The following is a 26,806-nucleotide window of genomic DNA, read 5'->3' as shown; positions in this document are numbered from 1 at the left end:
GCAGACTCCCTGCTGAGTATGGAGCCTAGTGACAGGGCCTGATACCACAACCCTGAGATCATGACCTGAGCCAAAACCAAGAGTTGGACGCTTAACTGACTAAGCCACCCAGGCACCCTTCTTATACTAACTTCTTAAGGTAGAAACTTAGTTAATTGATTTCAAATATTTTTTCATTATAACATCTTCTTTATCCATTCACTTGGCTATTTCCATATTTTGGCAATAGTAGACATTGTTGCTATAAACATTGGGTGTGTGTATCCCTTAAAATTAGTATTTTTTTATTCTTTGGGTAAATACCTAGTAGTGTGATTGCTGGATCAGGGTAGGGTAGCTCTATTTTTAACTTTTTGAGAAACCTCCGTACTGTTTTCCAGAGTGGGTATACTACTTTGCATTCCTACCAACAGTGCAAGAGGGTTCCACTTTTCTTACATCCTTGCCATCACTTGTTGTTTCCTGTATTATTAATTTTAGCCATTCTGACAAGTGTGAGGTGGTGCTTATCATAGTTTTGATTTGTATTTCCCTGATGATGAGTGATGGTGAGCATCTTTTCATGTGTCTGTTAGCCATCTGGATGTCTTCTTTGGAAAAATGACTATCTGTTTCTTCTCCCTTTTTTAATTGGCTTATTCACTTTTTTGGGTGTTGATTTTTATAAGTTCTTCATATACTTTAGATACTAACCCTTTATCAGATATGTCATTTGCAAATATCTTCTCCCATTCCATAGGTTGCCTTTTAATTCAGTCGATTATTTCCTTCGCTGTGAGAAGCTTTTTATCTTGATGAAGTCCAAATAGTTTATTTTTGCTTTTGCTTCCCTTGCCTCAGGAGACATACCTAGTAATAGGTTGCTATGGCAGATGTCAAGGAGGTTACTGCCTGTGTTCTCTTCTGGAATTTTAATGGTTGAATCATTAGATTGTACACCTGAAACTAATATTACCTTGTTTGTTAACTAGAATTTAAATTAAAACGTAAGGGGAACCCTGGGTGGCTCAGCGGTTTGGCACCTGCCTTTGGCCCAGGGCGTGATCCTGGAGACCCGGGACCAAGTCCCACGTCAGGCTCCCTGCATGGAGCCTGCTTCTCCCTCTGCCTCTCTCTCTGCGTCTATCATGAATAAATAAAGTCATTTAAAAAATTAAAACTTAAAAAAAAAAAGTAAAGTTGTAAATATGTCGAGTTGAGTAAAAGTGCCTGGTTCTTCTTAGATTTTCTTTTTTTTTTTTTAAGATTTTATTTACTTAGGAGAGACAGAAGCACAGGCAGAGGGAGAAGCAGGCTCCATGCAGGGAGCCTGATGTGGGACTCGATTCCGGGTCTCCAGGATCACGCCCTGGGCTGAAGGCAGGCTCGAAACCACTGAGCCACCCAGGGATCCCCTCTTCTTAGATTTTCAAGGGCTATTTTCCATAATCCTTGGGAGCACAAAGGAAAGATAATCGAGGTGTGGTAAGCACACTGTGGCTGGCTGACTACCAGACCAGCTACCAGGGGCGGTAACCAAGCTGCACTACCCCTTACTCCTGCGACACCACTGTCACTTTTGGCAAGGACTGCTCCCAGGCTCACTGGCACAGCGCAGCGCTGCAGGCGAGTCATCCCGGCGCAGGCCCCGCCCCCGGCGCAGGCCCCGCCCCCGGCGCAGGCCCCCGCCCCCGGCGCAGGCCCCCGCCCCCGGCGTGCGCGCTCCCGGCGCGGGTGGTGACGCGCAAGGGCCGGCGCCAGGTGGCCGTTCGGCTCCCGGAAAGGACCGGCGCCTCCAGGAAGCCGGGTCCGTGTTGCAGCCGCCGCGCCGCGGTGTCCGTGATGCCCTCCACTCGCAGCTTCCCGTTGCCGGGAGTCCCGGCCGCCGAATCGGGCGCTGCCGAGCAGGTGAGGCGGCCTTACCGGCGCGGATGAGGAGAGGGCGGGGAGGCTGCTGGCCGGGCTGGGACGGTCGGAGTGTGGGGCCGGCGTGGCGGCGAGGGCCGCGGACGAGCCCCCCGGCCCCTACTGGCGGTCTTGCCTGCGTCCGCGCAGCCCCCGCCGCCCGGGCCGCGCGGCCACATCCGGGCGCCCCGGAGGTCAGCCCCCGTGACCCCGGGCGGCAGGTGCTCTCCCCCCGCCCCCGGCCGGAGAAACTGGCGTCGTGCTGTGGCGCCTCCTCCGGTGACCGGCGGCTGGATTTTCCCTCGCTCCCTCGCGGCGTGGGCGGATCTGGCCCCACCGGGAGGGACCTGGCCGGGGAGAGGGGATGCTGGACCGACTGGTTCTTGCCTGCCGCCCCGTCCGAACACTGGTGCTTTCAGCCTCGGTCTTGCTGTGCTCTGCTTTTACCAAGTTTCATGCTTTAGATTGCTCCTTGGACAAATGGAACTAATTGGGCAATACAGTGATAGAGCAGCGTTTCTCAAACTCGAGTGATGCGTGGACACCTTTTAAGGGGACCGGTCTCATTCTCTCGAATATACCCCAGAACTCGCAGGGGTCCTCGGACCCCATTTAGATGAACGCTGGGGCAGGGCATTTTCAGAGAGCATTTATCAGGAAAGGAAAGAGATGCTTTACAGATCTGGGACTTCGATGCTAGAAGATAAACTAGAAATTATTATTATTTTTTTTATAAACTAGAAATTATTAAAGAATTCTAAATTAGAGACCCAGATCGCTAATTTAATTTCACATGTCTGCCTTTACCGTGTCTCGATTTGCATAATGAAAATTTCCCAGCCTCGGAGGTTTGAAAGAATCATATCTTTGTGTTATCTTGTGTTTGCTGTTACCTAGTGTTTGTATTAGGTTTATTCAGTTTGACACATAGCAGAATTTTAGAATGGGGTGCTAATTTGCATTAGTAGTTTAATGATTTCTTTGTGTTTAACCTTAACATTGATTTATCACTTTTGTTTGTTGCATGTTGTATCTACGGTTTACATTCTTCCAGGTGTAATAGGAAGGCTTGATCTCAACTCCTGTGTCTATAGTCTAGAAAGAAGAAAAAAAAAGTAAAGTTGATCTAAGGATTTATATGTATATATATTTTTAAAGGTTTTATTTATTTATTCCTGAGAGACAGAGAGAGAGAGAGAGAGAGAGAGAGAGGCAGAGACACAGGCAGAGGGAGAAGCAGGCTCCATGCAGGGAGCCTGACGTGGTACTCGATCCTTAGACTCCAGGATCAGGCCCCGGGCTGAAGGCGGTGCTGAACCACTGAGCCACCCAGACTGCCAGGATTTATATTCTATACATATTTATTCAGCATGTTTATTTAAAATAAACTGCAGTTGGAGTGCCTGCCTGCCCCAGTCACTAAAGCATGCAGCTCTTGATCTCAGGGTCATCAGTTCAAGCCCCATTTTGGGCATGAAGCCTACTTTAAAACAGGAAAACATTAAATAAAATAAACTACACTTGAGTAAAGAGAAGGTTCAGAATGTGGGAAAACAATAGAAAGTAAAACAGGTTAAATCTTGTCAAAGAAAAATATTGGACCAGGGCTTTGAAAGAAGTGTAATATCAAGAGTAGGACATACTAGGAGAAGTGATATTAGTAAAGGCCAGAGGCAAGAATGAGAAGAGTGTATGTGGGCAACAAGGGACCCACCTCACTAGAGCAGAGAGATGTTATTTGGGGCTGAGGAGAGAAAAAGTTGATAAAATTAGATGGTACCAGTTGATGAATGTTAAGGTTTCAGATGCTACACAGGAAGTTGGTGTTGAGCCATAGTCTCCAGAAGTTTCTTGAGCTGATCATATTTTGAAGGTAGCATTTTACACAGGTATTTCTGAAGTGTGGTGTTGAGGGTAAAGGTCGAAGGTAGGTGATCTACCTAGAATCTATCCTGAAGTAGTGATGTCTGCTGTGGTGATTTTAGATGTGTGAACTAACTGTGATGTTTGAAAAAGATTTGTCAGGCCCCAAATGAATGATAAAATATCATTGCAAATAAACAGGATTGAAGGTTAAGAACCAGGTGACCCCAGTCGATAGTGATACCTCTCTTAGGCCTGGAGAATTTGGAAGGTGGTCATAGTTTCTGCCAAAAGATTGTGACCCCAGACTTGGATTAAACACGTTGCAGTAACAGGGTGTCAGTAAGCTCAGGATGTGGAATTGGAACCTGAGGAAAGTCAGAGTTGCAGATTTCAGAAACTGCAGAAGGGATGCAGGACAAGTGTGACCAGAAAAAGGTCATTTAAAATAAGGACCAGGGAAGCCCCGGTAGCTCAGCGGTTTAGTGCCGCCTTTGCCCAGGGCCTGATCCTGGGGTCCCAGGATCGAGTCCCACGTCGGGCTCCCTGCATGGAGCCTGATTCTCCCTCTGCCTGTGTCTCTACCTCTCTCTCTCCCTCTCTCTCTCTCTTTCTCAAGAATAAATAAAATAAAATCTTTAATAAAATAAAATAAGATCCAGAATTTTGCAAATGAATAAAGGTAGGAGGAACTTTGAATAGGACTCGTTATTCAGAAATAAAAATTTTTAAAATAAATATTGGAGAAAATTGGCCAGCCCCAGATGGCTTAGTGGTTTAGTGCCACTGTTGGCCCGGGGTGTGATCCTGGAGACCAGGGATCGAGTCCCGCGTTGAGCTCCCTGCATGGAGCCTGCTCCTCATCCTGCCTGTATCTCTGCCTCTCTTTCTCTCTGTGTCTCTCATGAATGAATGAATGAATAAATAAATAAATAAATAAATAAATAAAATCTTTAAAATGAAAAAATAAAAAAAATACTGGATAAAATGTAGATCATAAGTGCAACTAAGAGCATTCTTCTTGAAACAAAGAATAAATTGTTATTTTAATGTCTTTCCCCACAACTGAGTGAAGCGTAGCATCCTGCTCTTTGCTTTGGCTTCTCACTCTCCCAAGACAGGTGTTTCTTTTTCTTTTTTAAGATGTATATATTTATTTGAGAGAGAGAGCACACATGCACAGAAGGAGGAGGGGCAGAGTGAGAGAATCTCCAGCAGACTCTCTGCCAAGCCCGGAGCCCACTGCAGGGCTCCGCCCCACTACCCATGAGATCATGACCTGAGCCAAAACCAAGAGTCGGATACTCAACCTACCAGGCGCACCAATAGTTGTTTCTTACAAAGTTCTGCCTAAGTGTTTGTGGACCTCTTTGATTATTCAAGGTCCTCTTGTAATCTTGATATTTAGATCATTCTTTTCTTCATGTCATCTTACCTTTTCTTACTCAGAGGTCTATCTAGCTGTTCCAGAGTCTCATTTGTCTGATTTTGTTTGCTTGTGATTTGAGAATTTGCTAATAATGTCTGTCTCGTTGTGTGCTGCATTTTTCACCAGAAGAGCCACTTCACTTTGCAGTTGATTGAAGTTGTTTTTACATACAACAGTTAGGACCAACAGTGAGAAGCTGCCAAAGACATTGAACCATGACCACTAGAGACCACTAGCTTCTCTCCACAGAGAATATTCAGCTAAGGAGGGCCCCCCACTAGCTGAAACCTTGAGTTAATACATCTCTCTGGTGGTAGGTCTAACACAAGTTAGGCCTTTTAAAAACATGGCAGTTTTATGTAACATTAGAGTTTGCCTTCATAAACCCTGGTGCCAAAATTCTTAGCCACAAATACAATTGGAGTTTACATTTTGAGATCAAATTACCATATTGCTGACTCTGGGTAATATTCAGCCATACTTTTGTCCTAAAAAAAAGTAATTGCTTCAGCAGTTTATAAGCTGTCCTATTTTCCTCTGTCTTTAACCACAAATGTTGTCATTTAGAAAAATATCTATTTATCCTTTTTGTCAAAATCCTCGCATATCTCAAAAAAAAAGTTCTGAGACAAACATCAGATTAAATAACGTTTACCGAGTTTGCTACGATTGTTCTAAACAGAGCAACTTCCTTGAAAAATGTTCTCTTTTCCCTTCTTCCATTGAAAGTGTACCTCTCACCTCCAAGAATCTTCCTGTTCCCTAGCCTCGTTGTGCTCTTCTCCAAACTGTTACAGCAAGAGTCTGGATAATTTAACATTGCCTTCTGTTGTTCTCTTATTTTCTGGGTATTGGAATTTTTTCTGTAACCAGTCTGGAAACTCCTTGAAATCTGGAGCCACATTTGTTACTCCTCTGTGCCCTTCATATAGCCTCCAGGCACCCACCATTGGAGATCTTTCTTCCCCCAGGACCTTGACTTTAAGCTGTTAACTAGAACATTCTTTTCTTTTGTTCTTAGTTCAGCTATAACATAATTATTGATTTTTTAAAATGTTCAGAGTCAAATTCCTATGTCACAGTTTTTAAATAGGCTTTCTTGAGGTATCCAGAAGAGGATTTGATGCTAGAAACTGGAGATTCATCAGTTGAATCTTGTTAAAAATAGTTGTGTCTCTTCTGCTGATAAAATTAATATATGCCCTTTAAGAAAGGCAAACCTAAGGAAGAAAATAGATGATCCGTTAATCCACTACTTAGCAATAGCCAACCATTGTTGAGATTTTGGTTTCTGTCCTTCCATTTCCCCACTCTATATGTGGTATGTTTTTTTCACTTACTATATCATGGATATCTTTCCATGTCAATAAATACAGATCTGCATCATCACTTTTAATAGTCACATCATGTTCCACCGCTGCAGAAATAGACCATGTGTAATCTATCCCAACCCCTATAATGTACATTGGTAGCCATGTTATGCTGTTATACCCAATACTATCATGAATTTCTTTACACATATTTTAGTGAATTTACCCTATTATTCCCTAAGATTGAATTTCTGTGTGATAGAGCACAGAGTAAGCATGTTTAGTATTTTCATATATGTTATCCATATGCCCCCAGAGGTTAATACCCATTAAGATTCTCTGCAACAGTACTCCCCTTTGTTAGCTAAGTATTGTCAGACTTTAATCTCCACCAGTCTGAGAGTGGTGAAGTCTTATTTTTCTTTATGTTTCTTTAAACATAAAGAAATGAAGTATATCAAGATAACTACGTGATAAAAACATCTGAAAATTCTTTTAAACATCTCAGTAATTGACATCTTTTTCTTTTTTGTGTAAATTTTTAAATTACGGTATCATTTGTCCCAAGTTCTTGGTACATGGTACAATAAGGATACCATTTTGAAACCTGAACTAATTAAAGTGATTTTCCCTCTTTGTCAGGTAGGCATTTTTAATACTTTTTTACTGTAAGTGTGTGAGTGTGTGTGTGCGTGTGTGTTTTATCCCCTGTACTGCATTATAACTGATTTCAGGGGACGCCTGCCTTCAGCCCAGGGCATGATCCTGGAGTCCCAGGATCAAGTCCTGCCTTGGGCTCCCTGCAGGGAGCCTGCTTCTCCTTCTGCCTGTGTCTCTGCCTCTCTCTCTTTCTGTGTCTCTCATGAATAAATAAAATCTTAAAAAAAGAGAGAGAGAGAGAGAGACAGAACTTATTTCAGAGCTGGATCCATACCTGATTCATCTTTATATCTCCTATTCCCAGCCATCCATGAAGCAGACAGTGCTTGCTCATCACTCCTGTGACAGGCACTGGTCACTGGGGAAACAGAAGCCTAAGAGGCTGCCTCTGCCAATGAGAGGCTTGCCATGTAATAAGTCAACTACCAGTATAATCCTGTAGCCAACTACTGTGATGAGCAAACACTCTGGGGACATGAGGACTAGGGATGCTTTCACGGAAGAATTGCGCCTGACTTGTGTCACAGGGAATACATAGGAATACACCAACAGATGGACCTGAAAGAGAGTCATTCTAAAAAGGCAGAGGAATGTGCGGCATTTCAGTGACTCGCTGCTTGTATTTAGTATGGCTAAAGCATAGGGTACGTATCTGTCTAGTCTGTCGGGATAGGACTAGAAAGACTGGGACAGGATCAGTGTTGTCTAATGCAGAAGCTCCAGGTGGCTGTTGAGTACTTGAAATGTGGCTAGTGCAACTGCGGAACTGCATTTTTCTTTTTAATTGCTTTAAATAGCCACATATGCAATGGCTACCCTATTGAACAGCACAAGACTAAAAGACCATGAGAGCCCTCCTTTATTACCCTAAGGAGTTAGGACTTCTTCCTGAGTGGGAGAGAAAAGTTGGGAGGTGGAAAAAAATGGGGTGCTTGGGTGGCTCAGTCTGTTAAGTATCCGACTTGATTTCAGCTCAGGTCATCATCTCAGGGTCATGGGATCAAGCCTCACATTGGGCTCTGTGCTGAGAGTAGAGTCAGCTTGTCCCTTTCCCTCTGCTCCTACCCTACCCCTGTTTGAGCTTGAGCTCTCTCTCTCAAATAAAGAAATAAAATCTTGAAAGAAAGAAAGAAAGAAAGAAAGAAAGAAAGAAAGAAAGAAAGAAAGAAAGAAAAAAGAAAAGAAAGAAAAAAGAAAGAAAGAAAAGAGAAAGAAAGAAAAGAAAAGAGAAAGAAAAGTTGGGAGGTGAGGAGGTGTCAGGATTCCCGGTTGTTTTGGAAAGATCACTCTAGTGTATAAATTCTTAACCTTTTTGGCTCCCAGTTGACTTTTTGCGAGACACTTTCCTAGGGGTTTTTTGGTACTGGGAATGCAGCAGTCAACCAAGCAGACAGAAATCTGGCCCCTTGTGGAGCTTGACACATGAGCAAGAGAAATGCAAACATACACACACACACATACACAGCATGTTAGAGGACAAGGATAATAGTATGGGTTTTCATGCTAGAATCTCCGCTTTTTTGTATATGATACTTTTTTGTTGGCTGCATGGCCTTAGGCAAGTTACTTAGGCTCTCTGCCTCATCTGTAAAACGCTATACAAATAGTGTCTACCCTAGGGTCATCAAGAGGAATAAATTAATATTTGTGAGTAACCAGGGCCTGGCACATAATAAGGTCTATATAACTATTTAATAAATAAGTAAAAGCTAAGGGAAAAAAAATAAAGAAAAGAGATAGGTGGAGGGGACAGCTTGCAATGATAGATTGGGTGGCCAGGGAGGGCCTCCCTAGACAGTGACAGTGAATAAAAACCTGGAGGGGGGTAGTGAGAAAGTGAGTTGCACAGGTGATTTCTAAACAGAGGGAGTAGCACGTTCAGAGGCCCGGAATCCAGACAGCACCTGGCATGTTTGAAGATAGCCAGGGCGCCAGTATGGCTGGTATGGGGTGAAAAGGGAAAGTGGATGATGAGATCAGAACAGTGACAGGTGGTGAGGTCCTGTGGGCCACAAGAGTCAGAGTAAAGCCTTTGGCAGTGGAAGCCACTGAAGGATTTCAAGTAGGAGAGCGACAGGATCACAGACCTGAGCAGGGACGGGGTGAGTGTCAACTTCAGGTGAAGAATCTGTGCCTGAAGGTATTAGATAAAGAATTGGAGAGCCACTGGGTTGATCCTGCAGGTAGGAGACTAACTTATTAGACTGCTATTCTGATAGGCTAGGCAAGAGTTGAGAAGAGGAAGAGATTTTAGATAAACAGGTTTAAAAAAATGGGAGGAGGAGTCTGTAACAAACTGGCTGTGGAAAGTGAAGAAGAACAAGGGATCAGGCCTGGCTCCCTTGCTTCTGGTTTGAGCAGCTTGGTGGAATTGAGACTGAGACTGCAAAGCGAGACAGGATGAGGGACAAGGGAGCAAAGACTGTGATTTAAGCGTGTGGTTTTAGAAATGGTTTTCATGCAGTGCTCAGATGGAGGTATTGGTAGGTGCTTGAAGATCTCTGTATCTGTAGCTCAGAAGCCTGGAATGGGGAAAGAAGTTTTTCAGTGATCTGTTAATTGAAACCATCAGTGAGGTTGACCAGGAGCAGAGTCAGAGTTGGGAGAGAGCAGAGCCAAGCCAGGAAGAAGCTCAGGGCATGGGGGAGCAGACAGGCCTTTAGGAAGTAGATGTAGGGTGGAGGAAGGGAGTCCTGAGAAGGATCTGTTCAAAGGCTAGGAAGCCAGCAAAGGGAAACAGCTGTCTTGAGATGCCTGGAAGAGGTAAAGCAGCAATACCAAGGACGATGTCAGTCTTTGGATCCAGTAGATCAGAAGGCCCTGGCTTAAGCCCCAGTTTTCCCTTGTTTGCTTTGTGATTTGAGGCCTCGGGGCTGGAGGAGTGAGATGCAGTAGCTGTGAGAACACCAGAGCTGACTAGGAACATAGTAACTTGCATGGTACTTTGTGCATAAGAGAGGTCTAACAGACCTTTATCAGATGAGTCAGTATTTCAGATTGCTGTTGAGTGAATCATACCTCCTACCCCTGCCTACCTCCTACTTCTACCCCTAGTCTTCCTTAATTCAGTACCTCCTTGATGACCTGGTATTTTGGTACTGATGGCTTTTAGGTAGCTACCACTAGCTAGCACCAGACTGTTAGGATCTCTTTTGATTTAGGCCTATATCCCTGACAATGTGAAATTGACTGAGAAGTGTGTTGCTCAAGATAAATCCTTATGACAGCTTCACTGCAAGGATCATGCACCAGATTTTGTGTGGTTGGATTTAAACACGTACTTGGGGGACACCTGGGTGGCTCAGCAGTTGAGCATCTGCCTTCGTTCGGCTCAGCATGATCCTTGGGTCCTGGGATTGAGTCCCACACTGGGCTTCCTGCATAGAACCTGCTTCTCCCTCTTCCTGTGTCTCTGCCTCTCTCTCTCTCTCTCTCATGAATAAATAAATAAATAAAATCTTTAAAAAACAACAACAACAACACATACTTTGTAAAAGAACATAAAAAGAACTTTGTAAAAGAACATTGAATTGTGCCATCTTAGTGACTTTTCTCACTTTCTGGAACAGGAGGTCTGTAACTCCAGGAGGACCCCATTATGTCTGTAATGGTATATGAGGACTGACTCCTAGAACGTTGCCTGGTCTCTGACCCGTCAGCATGGGGAGGTGAGTGATGGTGTCTAATCACTGGCACTTGTAAAACCCAAGATTTTGGTGCCACAGAAACAGATATTGAAAGGAAAAAAAAAATCTAGGTTCCAAGTGAAAAGGGTTCAAAGTTATGCTACACTTGTGTTTAATACCTTTGTTCTTCCAGGCCTCATTGGGGTGCCTGTTACAGAAAGTAGTTGTGCCAGATAGATTCTATGGGGCTTTTAAAGTAGTTTACTGTGAAGGGCACGTGTGTGGGAATCTGTGAGAGGCTGTACTAGCTGCAAGATAACTGTAAGCTTCAGAGGTGTGGGCAGGGGATGGCAGCCTCTGTGGAAGTGGCCCAAGAACCCACATGGAGACTAGAAACTACAAGTGAACACCATTGGGTTAGCAGGATATCTCCCCTTTCTGTGAGGTATTTTAGTCCAGGAAGCACCCTTTAAAGGGAAGAACGTAGAAATTAACCACAAAACTTTAACATCTACTCTAAAAGTAGCAAATTTTGTTTTTTTGTTTTTTTGTTTTTTTAAGCCCCACAGTAATCCGTTATTCCTGGCATAAACAGAAGAAAAGTGTTTATTTGTTAAAATGTCTCAGGAATAATCCCAAAAACACAGGACATGCAAAACTCACTTTGTGCCTTTATTCTGGGGATGTTATTAAAGATCCTGATTTTCTCCCATTTTCTCACTGAATCATCAGGGAGAAATTTGCCTTGAAATTCAATGTTGAAAAAAGTCTTACTCCTCCTGAGCTGTTTTTATGTTTCTAATCTAATGGACAAGGTTTTGGCCACTGGGCAACCTTTACAGGGCCTTTCTTATTACATGTATTTCCTTGTACTGAATTGTTTTTTTGGTTTCATCACCCTGAAACCTGAGTTCATTATAGATTTATAGATTTATTACATTGAATTTACTCGTCTCTGTCCTCTCTCTTTTTTTTTTTTTTTTTGAGCAAAGCAGGGTATGAATAATAATCTACATACTATTGTCAGGAAAGGTGGAAAAACATAGACATGTCATAACCATCAGGGTGTATTTCTCATTCATGTAGTCTTATACTGAGTAAAATAGCAAAATAGCAATAAGGAAGATGCTGGCATACAGATACCTCCCAGCAGGGGAATGAGTGGCCCCAGCCAGATATCTTACTTTGAGATCAATTTAGGTGAGGAAAGTCCTCTTGGGAGCAGTTTGCTTTAAAATCTGTTTTATTGGAATTTTAGGATTGGCATCTCCTGTCTATTTCCTGCTTCCTGGCATTTTAGCATCTCTCCAGTGGGGTGTCCGCGAATTCTGAATACCAATTTACGCCAGATTATTGTTATTAGCATTCTGGCTGCTGCTGTTTCGCTTTTATACTTTTCTGTTGTTATAATCCGAAATAAGTATGGGCGGCTATCCAGAGACAAGAAGTTTCAGAGGTAAGAGAAAAAATCATTTCTAGATGGGGTGCCATGCCTTCAATTTTACAGCTTCAAGACTTTGGGGATTAGGTTGGAATTTGAGGAGCATGTGGCTGTAGGAATCTGTACTGACTACAGCGTGGCATGCGAAATTAAACTGTTTGAAACTGTTTAATCATTAGCCACCAAATCCACATTGTAAGAGGATTTAAACATAAGCTTCTCCTGTGATATCTGTTAAGCTGATTTTTCAGTGAATGTCAGTCGTTTGGGAATAGTTTTGCTTCTCAGAACTTCTTTGAACTTCTTAAAAGGAATGATTATGTATCTCATTTGGATTATCTTTATCACTATCAATTGTTTTGTTTTCTTTTGACTCTTTAATCATTTGGCAGTTGTAAAAATGTGATAGTGGATCAGCTTAGAATTCACTGACTTGGTAGTTATTTTTGCTTTTGCTCTTTTAAGGTTTGGGCAATATTCTCTGTCTCAGATAAAGCATGTGTTCATTTTTCTAAACAAGGTACTTGGCACGAGTTACTGACATTGAAGCGACAGACACCAATAACCCCAATGTGAACTACGGTATCGTGGTGGACTGTGGTAGTAGTGGGTCTCGAATATTCGTCTATTGCTGGCCAAGGCACAACGGCAATCCTCATGATCTGTTGGATATCAGACAAATGAGGGATAAAAACCGAAAACCAGTGGTTATGAAAATAAAACCCGGTATGTAAAGGATAAATATCGATTGGTAACCAGGTTCTGTCCTTTATTCTCTGTCAGGTTTTCATGTCCTTCCCCTCCACTTTGCCCATAGCCATTGCCCTTGTCCAGAGCTCATGCCAGGACCTGATCATCGTTTCACTTTCTTCCCCCTCCTTTCTCCACCCCACATGAGGCGACTAACTCCTTGTAAAATAGCCAAAACCATGTCTGTCTTGTGTGTCCTGCAGCATTTATCACAGTGCCTTACTCATGTGTCTACTCAGGTGTTTGCTAGTTGACATTCATTATGGAGAGATTTTTTTTTCCTCCTATTTGGTAGTCGTTGATCTCTATCCCTAACAACAGGGTAATTCAGATAATTCTTAGATCTGGACTCTAAAACATTGTTATTAAAAAATAAGAATAAAGGGATCCCTGGGTGGCGCAGCGGTTTGGCGCCTGCCTTTGGCCCAGGGCGCGATCCTGGAGACCCGGGATCGAATCCCACATCAGGCTCCCGGTGCATGGAGCCTGCTTCTCCCTCTGCCTGTGTCTCTGCCTCTCTCTCTCTCTGTGACTATCATAAATAAAAAATAAAAAATAAATAAAAAATTTGAAAAAAAAAATAAAATTGAAATTTAAAAAATAAATAAATAAATAAATAATAAGAATAAAAAATAAAAAATAAATAAAACATTGTTATTATCTTTTTCGACGCATTTTTAAAAAGTGCTCCAATATGGGCAGCCCAGGTGGCCCAGCGGTTTGGAGCCTGCCTTTGGCCCAGGGCACGATCCTGGAGACCCGGGATCGAATCCCACATCGGGCTCCCGGTGCATGGAGCCTGCTTCTCCCTCTGCCTATGTCTCTGCCTCTCTCTCTCTCTCTCTCTCTCTCTCTCTCTCTGTGACTATCATAAATAAATAAAAATTTAAAAAAATTAAAAATAAATTGTTATTTAAAAAAATTTTATTTATTTACTTGAGAGGGAGCATGTGTGTGAGTAGGGGGAGGGGCAGAGGGAGAGAGAATCTCGAGCAGACTCCATGCTGAGCACAGAGCCCAATGCAGGGCTCAATCTTATGACCTGAGCCCAAATCAAGAGTCATACACTTAACTGACTAATCTACCCAGGCATCTCCTCCCAATATATTTCTAATCATCTAGATTATTATTAAATAAGAATGACTGCAGAACTTAAAAGAGCTGATGTTATCATGTCAAGTTTTTAAAGATGTCACAGTTTCTAAAACAGTGTGTTGTGTAAAATTGGGATTGGCTTTCTCCATTAAACAATTTAAGTCAGTGGTTCTCAGCCTTTTTCTGTACATACATTATTTCCATTGGCATTGCCATTCTGTAAGAAGTATTAGAATCGGAAGGTGTCCAGGAGTACCTTGAATAGATATTTTATGTCTTGATAGTTAATAATCACTGATTTAAACAGTGGACCACCTGGGTGTCTGGCTGGCTCAGTTGGAAGAGCTTGTGACTCTTGATCTCAAGGTCATGAGTTCAAGCCCCATGTTGGGTGCAGAGATTACTAAAATAATAAACTTAAAAAAATAAATAAAACAGTGGACCACAGATCCTCATAGAGATTAAGCACTTTTATTTCATCTTGCTAGGGTGTTAAATGGTAAAATATTAAACCCAAACAACTCAAGGAATTTATCTTGTAAAATATTAGAGAATGTTTATTAAAAAAAATCACTTATCTATTTCAAATATGTAAATGAAAAGGTGGTTCAGTTTTAATATGATAAAATACCTGTCCTCATAAAATTGTTCCTAATGACATAGACTACGGGCTCTTTGAGTCCTCCCCATTCTTCATTGAATAATTTAGGCCCCACTTCCTTCTTCAGAAAACCCTTAGCAAGTTGATTGTTCTTTGATGCTTGGGCAGCTGGGCACTAGCATATTGCTCAGAAAATCCAGAACCTCTACCTCATTTCTCAGGTTAAAGAGAGGGAACTTAATCTGAATCTCTCATGTAAGCATTATTTTGATATTAGAGTACATTTCCATGAACAAAAATTATTTTTTTCTAGAAGTCTTAGTGAATGACTTTGGATTTTTAGTTTTCTATTCCATTCCTTAAAAATTTTTTTAAAGATTTTATTTGTTCATGAGAGACAGAGGCAGAGACAGAAACAGGCTCCCTCTGGGGAGCCTCATGTGAGACTTGATCCCAGTATGGACCCCAGGATCACAACCTGAGCTGCTGAAGGCAGACGCTCAACCACTGAGCCATGCAGGTGCCCCCTCATTCCTTCAATTTTGATGTATTCAAAATGTAGAAACATTTTCAGGATTAAAGTCATGTTGATTAAATTAAAAATTCACCAGAAAATTGAAAAATAAAATTCTATAAAGCACATTGTATTTCATCTAGCTTCACATACCAGCTTCCATTAGTTATTAAATAAGATAAAATCTTTCATGCCTTGGAGTTGTCTTTTGGGACATCATCCCAAGATATACACCAGAAACTCATTAAAATCAGGTTTAACATGGTTCTTTCTTATGCTACAGAAAGTATTTGAAATAGAAATTCAAGGGATCCCTGGGTGGCGCAGCGGTTTGGCGCCTGCCTTTGGCCCAGGGCACGATCCTGGAGACTCGGGATCGAATCCCACGTCAGGCTCCCGGTCCATGGAGCCTGCTTCTCCCTCTGGCTGTGTCTCTGCCTCTCTCTCTCTCTCACTGTGTGCCTATCATAAATAAATAAAATAAAATTAAAAAAAAAAAAAAAAAGAAATTCAAGTACCTTTTTATAGCACTCCTCAGTCATGAAGCCGGGACTCTCATGTGTAGCATTTCAACAAAGCTCTAGAATAATTTCCTTACTTAATAGATTCTGGGTAGGTTGGGGTTTGGTGTCTATCGAAACAGTATTGTTTGTGGAGTAAAAAAAAAAATCTGGCTTTTGGTCCATTTTCTGCTGATTGCTCTGACAAATCACTTAACTTTCTGGATCCACAGTTTCCTAATCTGTGAAATGAGAAATGTTTAGACATCTAAAATGTGAAGTCCTGAAGACACCATTTGTGTGGGAATGGTCGAGGGATCACCAAGACTGGAGGGTAGGATATGTTGCATCAGACTGCCAGAAAGGAGGAAGAAAAATGAAATGTGAGAGGAACCAGGGAGAGGCGATTAATGACACTCAGAGCACATATTGGAGAGAGGATTTTATCCAGAATCCTAGCTTGGGTTGCTGGTTGGCTAGTGACGGTGGTCACTGATTGGCTAGTGATGGTGGTAAGAAGCAGTAAGAACAGATTTGCTGTGGAAGTTGAGCTCAGATTTGTATGTGTATATGTTGAGTTTGAGGGTTGGTGAGGACAAGTACATTGTCATGTCTAGTGGACAGTTACCACATACTGATCTGGAGTTTGGGAACAAGGCCTGGTAGCTGCTGATGAGATTTGGAGATCTGAGACACAAAGGTGGTGGCGGCAGTCGTAGGAATGAGTGAGCTTGCCTGAGCAAAATGGGAACATGTTCTTGAAGGCAGGTGCATGTGCTCATGTGCAATTGATCCCAATGTCTGACACGTAGTTGCTCAAATGGTTCTCATTTCTTTGGAGACCGAGAGCATAAGCCTGAACATTTAATACCACTACTGTTCAAAAAGACTGTGGAAGTTCTTGCTAAGAGGGATACAGGAAAAACTAGGAAAGTGTGGTTTGTAACTTGAATTTCTCTCAATTTAGCCATGTTGAAGAAACATAACTTATTAACTGTCTACTTGTTAATGGAAGTGTCCTTTTTCGATAGGCATTTCAGAATTTGCTACCTCTCCGGAGAAAGTCAGTGATTACATTTCTCCACTTTTGAGCTTTGCTGCAGAGCACATACCACGGGCAAAGCACAAAGAAACGCCTCTCTACATTCTCTGCACAGCTGGAATGAGAATCCTTCCTGAAAGGTGATCCTCCAGAGGGCAGGCCAGGCCTGGATGGCCGTGGTGGTGGTGGTGGTGGTGGTGGTGGTTTATTTCCCCCCCTTCCTCTTCCTGTCCCTTTTCCTTCTCTTCCTCCTCTTCTATTATTATCACCAAAAGGAAGACATTAAAAATTCTTTCTTCAAATTCAAGATAGTACCAAAACTATTCTCTTAGCCAAAACTCACCAAAATCTCTTAATGTATTTGTTTATTACTATAAATAATAAACTACAAAGTAAACAGTAAACTAGAAACTATAAAGTTGTCATAAAAAAACTCATTTTCTGTGTCATTAATTTAAGGATTGCGGTTGTAGTTATACATCTAGGAATCACAGAATTCACACAACTTATGAAATTCCTAAAATAAAGTTTTATTCAGTGAATTCCTTTGGTTTTGAAATTTACTGTTTTCATATAGGATATACTGGAGCCATAGTTTTTGTTTTGTTTTATTTTGTATTTTCTTTTTTTAAAACAGAAAAATTTAGCACATATTTTGATATGCTAATTTTGGGGTTGTCTTACAGCCAGCAGAAAGCCATCCTGGAAGACCTTCTGACTGATATCCCCGTGCACTTTGACTTTCTATTTTCTGACTCTCATGCAGAAGTAATTTCAGGGAAACAAGAAGGTTGGTATATTGGTCTTCAACTTGAAATTTGGGAAGTTATTCCTTTAAAGCCCCCCCCCCCCCATTTTTCCCAGTGTATGCTTCACTAAATTACTTTTTGTATCTTAAAAATTAGGAAATCATAGCCTTGAAATATTATTTTTAAATAGCAAAATTAGTTTCTTATATGACTGGTCTTTATTATCCAAACATTAAGCCATTAAAAAAAATAGCTCAGTTTGTGTTTACCGTATTTAGGAAACATACATTGGATTAATTTTGATACAAAAGGTTTGTGTTCCTTGCCTAAGTTATATAGCTTCCTGGAATTATGATTACTGCATTATTGGAGTCTTCTGTTGATTTACTTACTATTCTTGACTTTGATACACTGAGAAAATATTATTTCTGTTTTCAAATAACTGATTCTACTTGAGAATGAAATGACAAGTCAGTGAGATATTATTTGGGGAATAGCTTGCTAGAAATGGTGACCAAAAGCATTTATTTCAAAGTCACCTATCATTTTAGCAGATACCCTCTCTGTGAAAATAAAAACTGGGTGAAATTTAGATACTGCCATTGAGTTATTTACAGACAAGGGAGGAACACAGCTGCCATATGAGGTAGAGTCTTTGGTGCCATAAGGAAGGAAAGGAAAAAGGATCATGGGAGTTTGAGCTTTTTTTTCTTGCTAGGGATGTCATGAAACAAGTGACATTTGAACTATGCCCCTAGGGATAGTTATAAGCATGCTGGAGCATGGCCAGGGTGGGGCTTTAAGAGAGCAGTAGGAAGTACCTTCTAAACAGGAAATGATTCAAGTCAGCATCAGTTAGAAAAGCTGTTCTATGGACAGAGGAACAAAAATATGTTAGTTTGAGCAAATTATAGCCCTTTTGAAAGGTGGTAGTAATGTGAAAAGTTGAACAGTCTTCGTGACGTTGGCAGCGTGAGTTGTTCCTTATTTGTCTCCCATTTGATTTAAACTAATAAAACACCCGTGACCCAGAAAAAAACACTCTAGATAGGGTACCCAACAGATCCATCCTCTCAAAATTGGTGGCTTGAACCTCAGAGGAAACTGTGGAGCCAGGCAGGTGGTAGCCGGGGCAGCAGTAGTCCAACACAATTTTTCTAATGGAGGACTATTCTAATCTCTGGAAGGATGAAAGTTGTGAGTTAGGGATTTACCCAACAGCACATGCCAGGGCCTGCTGTTCTCTCTGAGATCACAGTGACTGAGAGGAGGGAAGGAAGAGGAGGACAGCACAGAGAACTGAAGGAATGTATTTCCTTCTGTCTGCCCCAGGATTTTGGCAAGAGGATCATCCATGGACCTCTGGGACCACCCCCATTTTGAAGATCCCCTACTAGGCTATGAGCACATTCAAAGCCCCAAGTACTAAGCACACACCTCCACCAACACTGTAGTCAGCCTTTTTTAAAATTAGTAACCTGTTGAACTATTAGAATCAAAGTAAAAAAGACTTACCTAAATAAGAAGGGTGTTCACTACTTGAAATGCAATAGAACACTTTTTATCAAACACTGAAAAATCAGGTTAATATGGCAATTTTCCAATAATAGAGCCCCAAAACATGGAATATTTAAATCTAACTGGTGAAGAATTCACAATAGCTATTACGAAGAAATTCAGTGAGCTATAAGAAAACTCAAGCAAATACAGTGATCTCAGCAATAAAATTAATGAACAGAAGGAGTACATTACCAAAGAGATTAAAATTCTAAAAATTCAAACATTTTGGAGCTGAAAAATTCAAGACATGAGATGAAGAAGCATTGGAAATAAAGCAGATGGAGAGAATAAGCAAGCTTGAGGATAGAAATATAGAAATATTTCCCATAGAAGAGGAGTGAGAACTAAGATTTTTAAAAAGTGAAGAAGCCCTCTGAGAACTATCAGACTCCATTAGAAGAACCAACATAAGATTAGAGGGTATCCCAGAAGGAGAAGAGAGCAAGGAGCAGAGTATTTAAAGAGCTCATAGAAAACTTCCAAATCCAGGGAAGGAATTGGATACATAAGTCTATAAAGCTGATGGACCACCTTTATCTCAGTGCAAAAAGACCATCTCTGAGACACATTACATTAAAATTGTCAAAAGTCAGTAATAAATTATTTTGAAGGAAGCAGGGGTTGAGGGAAAGATATTACCCTACAAAGCAAGTCTCATCAGGCAATCAGCAGATTTCTCAGCAGAAACTCTATAGGCGGGCAGCCCCGGTGGCTTAGCGGTTTAGCGCCGCCCAGGGCCTGATCCTGGAGACCTGGGATCGAGTCCCATGTCAGGCTCCCTGCGTGGAGCATGCTTCTCCCTCTGCCTGTGTCTCTCTCTCCCTCCCTCCCTCTGTGTGTGTGTGTGTCTCTAATAAATAAAAAATCTTGAAAAGAAAAGATACTTCTTCATTAAAAAAAAAAAAAATAGAAACTCTATAGGCCAGGAGAGAGTGGAATGACATTTTAAAATATTGAAAAATACAAATTGCAAGTCGAGAATACTCTCTCTGGCAAAGATTTCCTTTGGATATAAAGGCAAAATAAAGGCTTTCCCAGACAAACAGAATGCAAGGGAGTTCACCACCTCCAGACAGCTTACAAGGAATGTTGTAAGGAGCTTTCAAGCTGAAATGAAAAGATGAAGGTGCACAGAAGTCTGATTAAGGTGATAATAGAGTCAGAAAAACCAATTTTTTTATAATAATATATTGAAGAATAAGGTTAAAGGAGAAAGAGCATTAAAAATACCTCTAGCTACTGCGACTTGGTCACAGCATCACAGCATACAAAGATAATATGTGACATCAAAAATATAAAAGGATGGAAACTTTATAGGTGAACAAAGATAAATTGCTATCAGTAGACAAAAGACTTTTATCTATGAGCTGTTTTATGTAAACCTCATGGTAACCACAAAGCAAATATCAGAGTAGAGAGACACAAAACAAAGGGGAGACTAAGGAAATTGTGGAAACCATGGAAAACCACAAACTTTAAAGATAGACATAAAGAGAAGGAAGAAAACAAGGGAGATAACCTAACCAGAAGGCAAAACACAAAATGACAGTGGTATATCCCCACATACCAGTAATCATCTTAATGTAAAGAGATTGAATTTACCAAGAATGGGAGAGAATTTTTGTAAGCTGTATATTGGATGGATGTTAATATCCAAAATATGTGAAGATCTCCTACAACTTAATAACAAAAAATTAACAATTTGATTAAAAACTAATGTGCCTGGGTAGCTTAGTTGGTTGAGTGTCAGACTCTTGGTTTCAGCTCATCATGATCTCAGGGTTGTGAGAGCCCCACATCAAGTCCGTGCTCAGCAGGAAATCTGCTTGAGATTCTCTTTCTCTTCCCTTTGCCCTCCCCCCCATGCCCACTGGCTCTCTCAAATCTTTAAAAAGAAAACTAAACTAAATAGACCTTTTCCAGATAGGATATCAAAAAGGCCAATAGTACATGAAAAGATGCTCAGCATCACTAATCATTAACGAAATGCAAGTCAAAACCACAGTGAGATTTCATCTCATACCTGTTAGAATGGCTGTCATCAAGAAGACAAGATAGCAGGTGCTGGCAAGAATGTGGTGAAAGGGTAACTCTTAACGTGTTGTAGGTGGGAGTGTAAATTGTACAGGTACTATGGTAAACAATGTGGAAGTTCCTCAAAAATTCGGAACTAGGTGTACCATATAGTCCAGTCGTTCCACTTCTGGGTATGTACCCAAATAAAACAAAAACAGGATTTCATCACAATGTCTGCGCTCCCATGTTTACTTTACCATAGCTTTAGTTACAAGAGCTGAGACATAGAAACAACCCAAATGCCCATTAGTGGATTAATTGTTAAAAAAACATGAGATGCATACATACCATGGAATATTATTCAGCCATGAGAAAGGAGGATATCCTGCTATTTGTGACAAAATGGGTGAACCTTAAGCACATAAGTGAGATAAGTCAGAAAGAAAGATAGTACCATTTGATATCACTTATTTGTGGAATCTGAAAAAGTCAAACCTATAAAAAAAATAGTAAAATGGTGGCTACCAGGGAATTGGGGTGTGTGTGATAAGATTGATGATGTTTAAGGGTACAAACTTATAACTAGTAATAAATAAGCCTCCTGCCTAAAGTCAAGTTCATGGTAGAATTCTACTGGGCAGTGTAATTAGTATAGATAGTAATATTGTACTGTAACTGTGATGTGACAAGTATCAGTATAAGGGCACCTTAAATCACAGGTGTAACACACTATACACCTTAAATATGCACAATGTTACATGTCCGATTTATTCAATAAAAACAAAAATTTGGAGAGGTCTTGAATTGTCAGGCGGTGGAGTTTGGCCTTGTTCTACAGGTCAGTCCAGTCGCAGAGAATAGCGTGCGTTGGAGTGAAGGAGGTGGGCAAGATCAACTAGGTCTCTGTGACAGCTTAAATCAAGGTGTAAGACGTGAAGTGGGTAGAGCCTGGATAGAGCAAGTGTAAAAGGGGAATGAGGCTTGGCTACTGAGTGAAAAATGAGAGACGAAGGAACTGGAAGAGTTGGAGTTTTGTTTTTTCAACCTTGCAGGTGGTAGGTTTAACTTCATAAAGCAAAATTACTCCATTATTTCAGAACTGTCTGAAACAAAAACTAGCATCGGGGGAATCTTGTTTTTAGCTATGTAAGTGACAGGAAACTGAATTTTAAGGAGTTCTAGGAAAGCCACTAGAAAAACAATATATCGGAGGGATTTGTTATTTCCGATAATGTTTTTGCACATTGTCAGGGAGTAAAGTAAATGAGTTGTTTGCATGTACTGCATCAATAAGAGTTGTACAGAGTATCTTAAGACTTTATTCTTCTCCCCCCTATGAAATGTCTATAGGTGTGTATGCTTGGATTGGCATTAATTTTGTCCTTGGACGATTCGAGCATATTGAAGATGGTAAGTATCATGTTTCCAACCGATATTTTTGACTGGAAATAATAACTGTTCTGTCTAATCCCAAAGGACAAAAAAGGAGCTAAGTTTTGGTTTTGTTTTTTAAGATTTTATTTATTTGAGAGAGAGAGAGAGCATGACTGGGGGGCAGAAGCAGAGGGAGAAGCAGGCTCCCTACTGAGCAGGGAGCCCAATGTGGGGCACCATCCCAGGGCCCTGAGATCATGACCTGCGCTGAAGGCAGATGCTTAACTGACTGAGCCAGCCAGGGACCCCAGGAGCTATGTTTTGTGACATAGCTAAGTGTGTAGCGTAGAGAAAGGAGCTGCTCTTTCCCACCATGAACTTGACTTTAGGCAGGAGGACTAAGCTGAGTTGGGCCTAGGTGGGCTTGAAAGTACCATGAAAACAAGACTCTTCAGAAGATCCGCATTTTCTGGATTGGTTCCGTTCCAATGGATGTTTCTTGTTCTTCCCAGATGAGGAGGCAGTTGTGGAGGTTAACATTCCTGGTAGCGAAAGCAGGGAAGCTATCCTCCGTAAAAGGACAGCCGGTATTCTGGACATGGGAGGCGTGTCAACTCAGATAGCGTACGAAGTTCCCAAAACTGTAAGCTTTGCCTCCTCACAGCAGGTTACTATCCGTGCAAATTTTCTTCCATTTGGTTTGGTTTTCCTTTAACATGTCTCCATCCATTTTTGTTTTGTTTTCTGAGTCTGAACACATCTTTACTGTGCTTGCTGAGGCCCCAGCTTCCCAACCCAGGAGAACGGAGTCAGGAGGAAGCCACGTAAACCTCCGCTAAGCCATTTGTGTTTGTTCATTGAAGTCAGCTGGTTTGTTTTTTGAACTGAGAGTTTCTGTGTGGTATAAATGTCAGTCACATGCTCGAATTTTTGTTTGTATTTTCTCTTCAGTCACTTCTCACCAGATATCGTAATACTTAATGTAATGGCATCGTATTTCTTAAGTTATAGTTAGGGAAGGTACTGGGTTTTTTTAAGGCTCAGACAGCTTTTGACTTTACTGGAAAGGATTGAGGTTTGTATGCACTGCTTGCATATTTCTGAACTTGACTTTTCTCTGTTTTCTCCATGCCCTTCGGGGCTCCCTGTCACTGCCTGTGGTTTCCCAGTAGGCCGGGCAGCCTTGTAAGCACCAGAAAGGTTTCCAGATGCATTCCTGAATTGCTGCAAGTCTTTATGACTCTTTTTCCCATCTAGCTGTAAATTACTATCAAAGCCTGATTTCCTACACTTTTCCCTAGCATGGTATAGTGGTTAAAAAAGTCTGGGCTCCATCATCACGCTGGCCCCACTAGCTATGTGACCTTACACACATCACTTAACTTCTTTGAGCTAGGTTCTTCATCTATAAATGTGAATGCAAGTACCTTTCACACAGAGTTTTTAAAAGGCTGAAATGAAATAGTGCATATAATGTATCTGATGTACTGCCAGCCACCTAGTGTTCACTCACTAAATGTTATTGGCATATTTATTAAGTGCTTTACAAAAATGCTTGTAAGTTAAATGCTTTATGTGTCCTGCATCTCATCCAGACGTGGTTCCAGAAACTATTATACTCTTTGTTAAAAGTCATGTTTTCGCCCTCAAGTCAAAGTAAAAAATACATAGAAAGTGAGTTTAGAAAAGAATACTGAAAAATGAGAGTTAAAAATTTTCCATGGTGCATCATCCAAAAAAGAAAAAAATCATTGTTAGCGTTTTGGTATATTTCTTTTCATTCATTTTTTTCCCCTACTTACAGTTTTTTTTAAATATGTTTGTTGTAATCTTACTGTTTATATAATTTTGTGTCCCTTGTTTAACAATGCATAAGCATGTTCCTCCATAAACTAATGATTACCATAATTAACTAAAAACTCCTTGGAGTTGTAGATTTTTTTTAATCTTTTTAAAACATTTTTTTAAGATTTTATTTATTTGAGAGAGCATGTGAGCAAGGGGGAGGGGCAGAGGGAGAAGCAGACTCCCCACTGAGCAGGGAGCCTGAAGTGGGGCTTGATCCCAGGACCCTGATATCATGACCTGACCTGAATGCAGCCACTCAGGCATCCTGGAGTTACAGATTTAGATGACACCCAGTTTCTTCTCTCATAGAACACAGAAGTCATCTTTGTGTATAGAGACTTTTCGATGTTTAGAATTATTTCTAAAGCATAGGCTTCCACCAGTAGGTTTACTAGACTGGAGGATGTGAACTATTTTGCTGACTTCCCTTTACAAAAAGTAGTAGTATCACAGATGTGCAGCCCATCTGGAATTTTTTAAGTCACAACTGTGCTGTTGAATTCAGAGGGATGTTTTGAAGGGTCCTTGGGAAATGCAGAAGCAGAAATTTTTGCTGCTTTTGGATGAGAATCATTTTAGATCATTCTTTTTCACAGAAGGTAATTGTTTTTGTATTGCTTAAAATACTAAAGTTTTTTTATCCTTGCATATGCAGGAAGAAGTAGCTAAGAACTTGTTAGCTGAATTTAACTTGGGATGTGATGTTCACCAAACTGAGCATGTATACCGAGTCTATGTGGCCACATTTCTTGGGTTTGGTGGCAATGCTGCTCGACAGAGATATGAAGACCGAATATTTGCCAGCACAGTTCAAAAGAACAGGTAAAGCACCTTCCACTTCTCAGCATTTGCTTTCAGACCTAGGTCTTTCCTCATAGAAAACCTCTCAGGGCAAAGCAGGGAAACCTCAAGCAGCAGAAATACATCAGCATTGTCAGCTTTGACTCCCCTGCCAGTTGAGAAATGAAAGGACACCACGATTCTACCTTTGTTCCTCAATTATTTTCAGGTTCTGAAGGCAGATCTCTGTCTCTCTCTCTCTCTCAGACCCACACCTCCCTGGATTAGAAATTTCACTGTTAACATATTGAAATAATTTTGAGCCCTGGGTGGTGTATTTCACATTGCAGAGTCCTGGGGAAAATCAGCACGCAGGCTACTGCACATGTCCTGGAGGCCTGCGGTAAGTGATGATCGAATTATTGATGATTGAAGTGAATTATGTGATATTCTGGTGGTGGTCTGGAAAACCAGCCTATACAGTTATTTATTGGATAAGACCATAGAGAAAAAAGTTATTCAAGAGAAAGAGGTGATCTAGAAGTCTAAGTTAGTGATTTCAAACATTTTTAGCAGTGAAACTTTTAAAAATGAGTCTCTGGGGAGCCCAAAATGGCGACCAACTGCTGCCAGCATTTCCTTGAGCTCTGTGAGGACTTGCCGGTGGACGAGAACAGGGCCGAGACTTTTGTGCTTACCTGCAGCACCAGGTAGCACAGGCCCTTCAGGAGGGAGAGAACACCCAGATTGCAGAGCATGAGGCCTGTGGTCAGATGTATGAGAGCTTAGCCATGACTCCATTCAAACTATTACAAACACCAATATTCTCGCCCCAGAGACATGAGCTTCAGCAGCCTGTCCATGGAAGAGTATAAGCTGATCCTGTGCACAGGCACCCTGGAAGAGTTTAAGGAAACAAATAAAGATATATGGAAGACAGTGCAGGAGAAGTTTGCCCCCAGGAATCCCAAGGAGAAGCAGAGGGCCCGGGCTCAGTCTTTATCTCACCCATGCACCAAGTCATGGAGTTTTGTACCTTGCCATCATAAATAAAACTTCCCTGATTTACCTGCCTAAAAAATAAAAATGAGTTTATAAAAGAATTCTGGTATAGAAAGCATATAGAACAAATAAAAGAAATACTTTAATCAATTTTAATTTGTAAGTTTAAGTATATAGGAATTATTTATTTAAAATTGGTCCATAAGTAAAGCAGAGCTGTTGGATGAATAAAAATATCTGAAATCTAGGGTTATATAAAAAATGCCAATTAATAGAGATAAATGGTAGTATGTGGTTCCTAGATCAATTTAATCTTAACAAACCTTTGGAGGCCTGACCTTTAAGAAAGACCAGGTCAGAGCCATTTTGTACCACATTTCCCAGAAATTCACGTATGTGAATAGGAAAAGCAATAAAAACTTACTCTTTTCTGCTCCAGACATTAATTGAACGGTGTTAAGAGATTGGTAGTCCCAAAGTTTCTTTTAAACGTGGTATATTATATAGGACATTCTGGTATAGTTATTTTTTATAATAGTCTTATTAAATAGAAATATTTTGTAAGTGATGTTTGAATTAGAACTTTGGAGAAAACCAGCAATGCTAATTTTTAATAATAGGTTTTAATGTCAAGAAGCTTGTATAATGGACAGTTGTGTGGTCCTTCTTAAGATGTGGGACAACTAAAAACAGTGTTGAAGTACATTTGACAAGTCTTGGACTTTTTTTTTTTTTTTTTTTTCTTTTTTAAGATTTTATTTA

General features: G+C 40.9%; 1 protein-coding gene and 1 pseudogene across 2 annotated transcripts in view; both read left to right on the top strand.

The window, feature by feature from the left end:
* The first annotated feature begins 1,638 nt into the window (after positions 1-1,638).
* The window catches only part of ENTPD4 (ectonucleoside triphosphate diphosphohydrolase 4), a 35,699-nt gene continuing 10,531 nt past the window's right edge, over positions 1,639-26,806 (top strand). Inside the window, exons 1-9 of one of the 2 annotated variants that reach the window (XM_026007917.2) lie at positions 1,639-1,887; positions 10,716-10,814; positions 12,031-12,228; positions 12,734-12,939; positions 16,705-16,855; positions 17,402-17,505; positions 22,391-22,450; positions 22,927-23,057; positions 24,918-25,084. In XM_026007917.2, the coding sequence (XP_025863702.1) occupies positions 10,807-10,814; positions 12,031-12,228; positions 12,734-12,939; positions 16,705-16,855; positions 17,402-17,505; positions 22,391-22,450; positions 22,927-23,057; positions 24,918-25,084 (1,025 nt within the window). In that variant the 5' untranslated portion in view covers positions 1,639-1,887; positions 10,716-10,806. Of the gene's footprint in view, positions 1,888-10,715; positions 10,815-12,030; positions 12,229-12,733; positions 12,940-16,704; positions 16,856-17,401; positions 17,506-22,390; positions 22,451-22,926; positions 23,082-24,917; positions 25,085-26,806 lie in introns of both variants that reach the window. The other variant, XM_026007916.2, reaches the window with a different exon arrangement.
* On the top strand, positions 25,655-26,095 carry LOC112926730 (ubiquinol-cytochrome c reductase complex assembly factor 2 pseudogene; annotated as a pseudogene).

Source organism: Vulpes vulpes, chromosome 9 (assembly GCF_048418805.1).
Source record: "Vulpes vulpes isolate BD-2025 chromosome 9, VulVul3, whole genome shotgun sequence".
In the NCBI taxonomy this organism is placed as follows: Eukaryota; Metazoa; Chordata; class Mammalia; order Carnivora; family Canidae; genus Vulpes; species Vulpes vulpes.
Note: the sequence above shows the minus strand (reverse complement) of the source record. Positions and strands in the feature narration are given on the sequence as shown.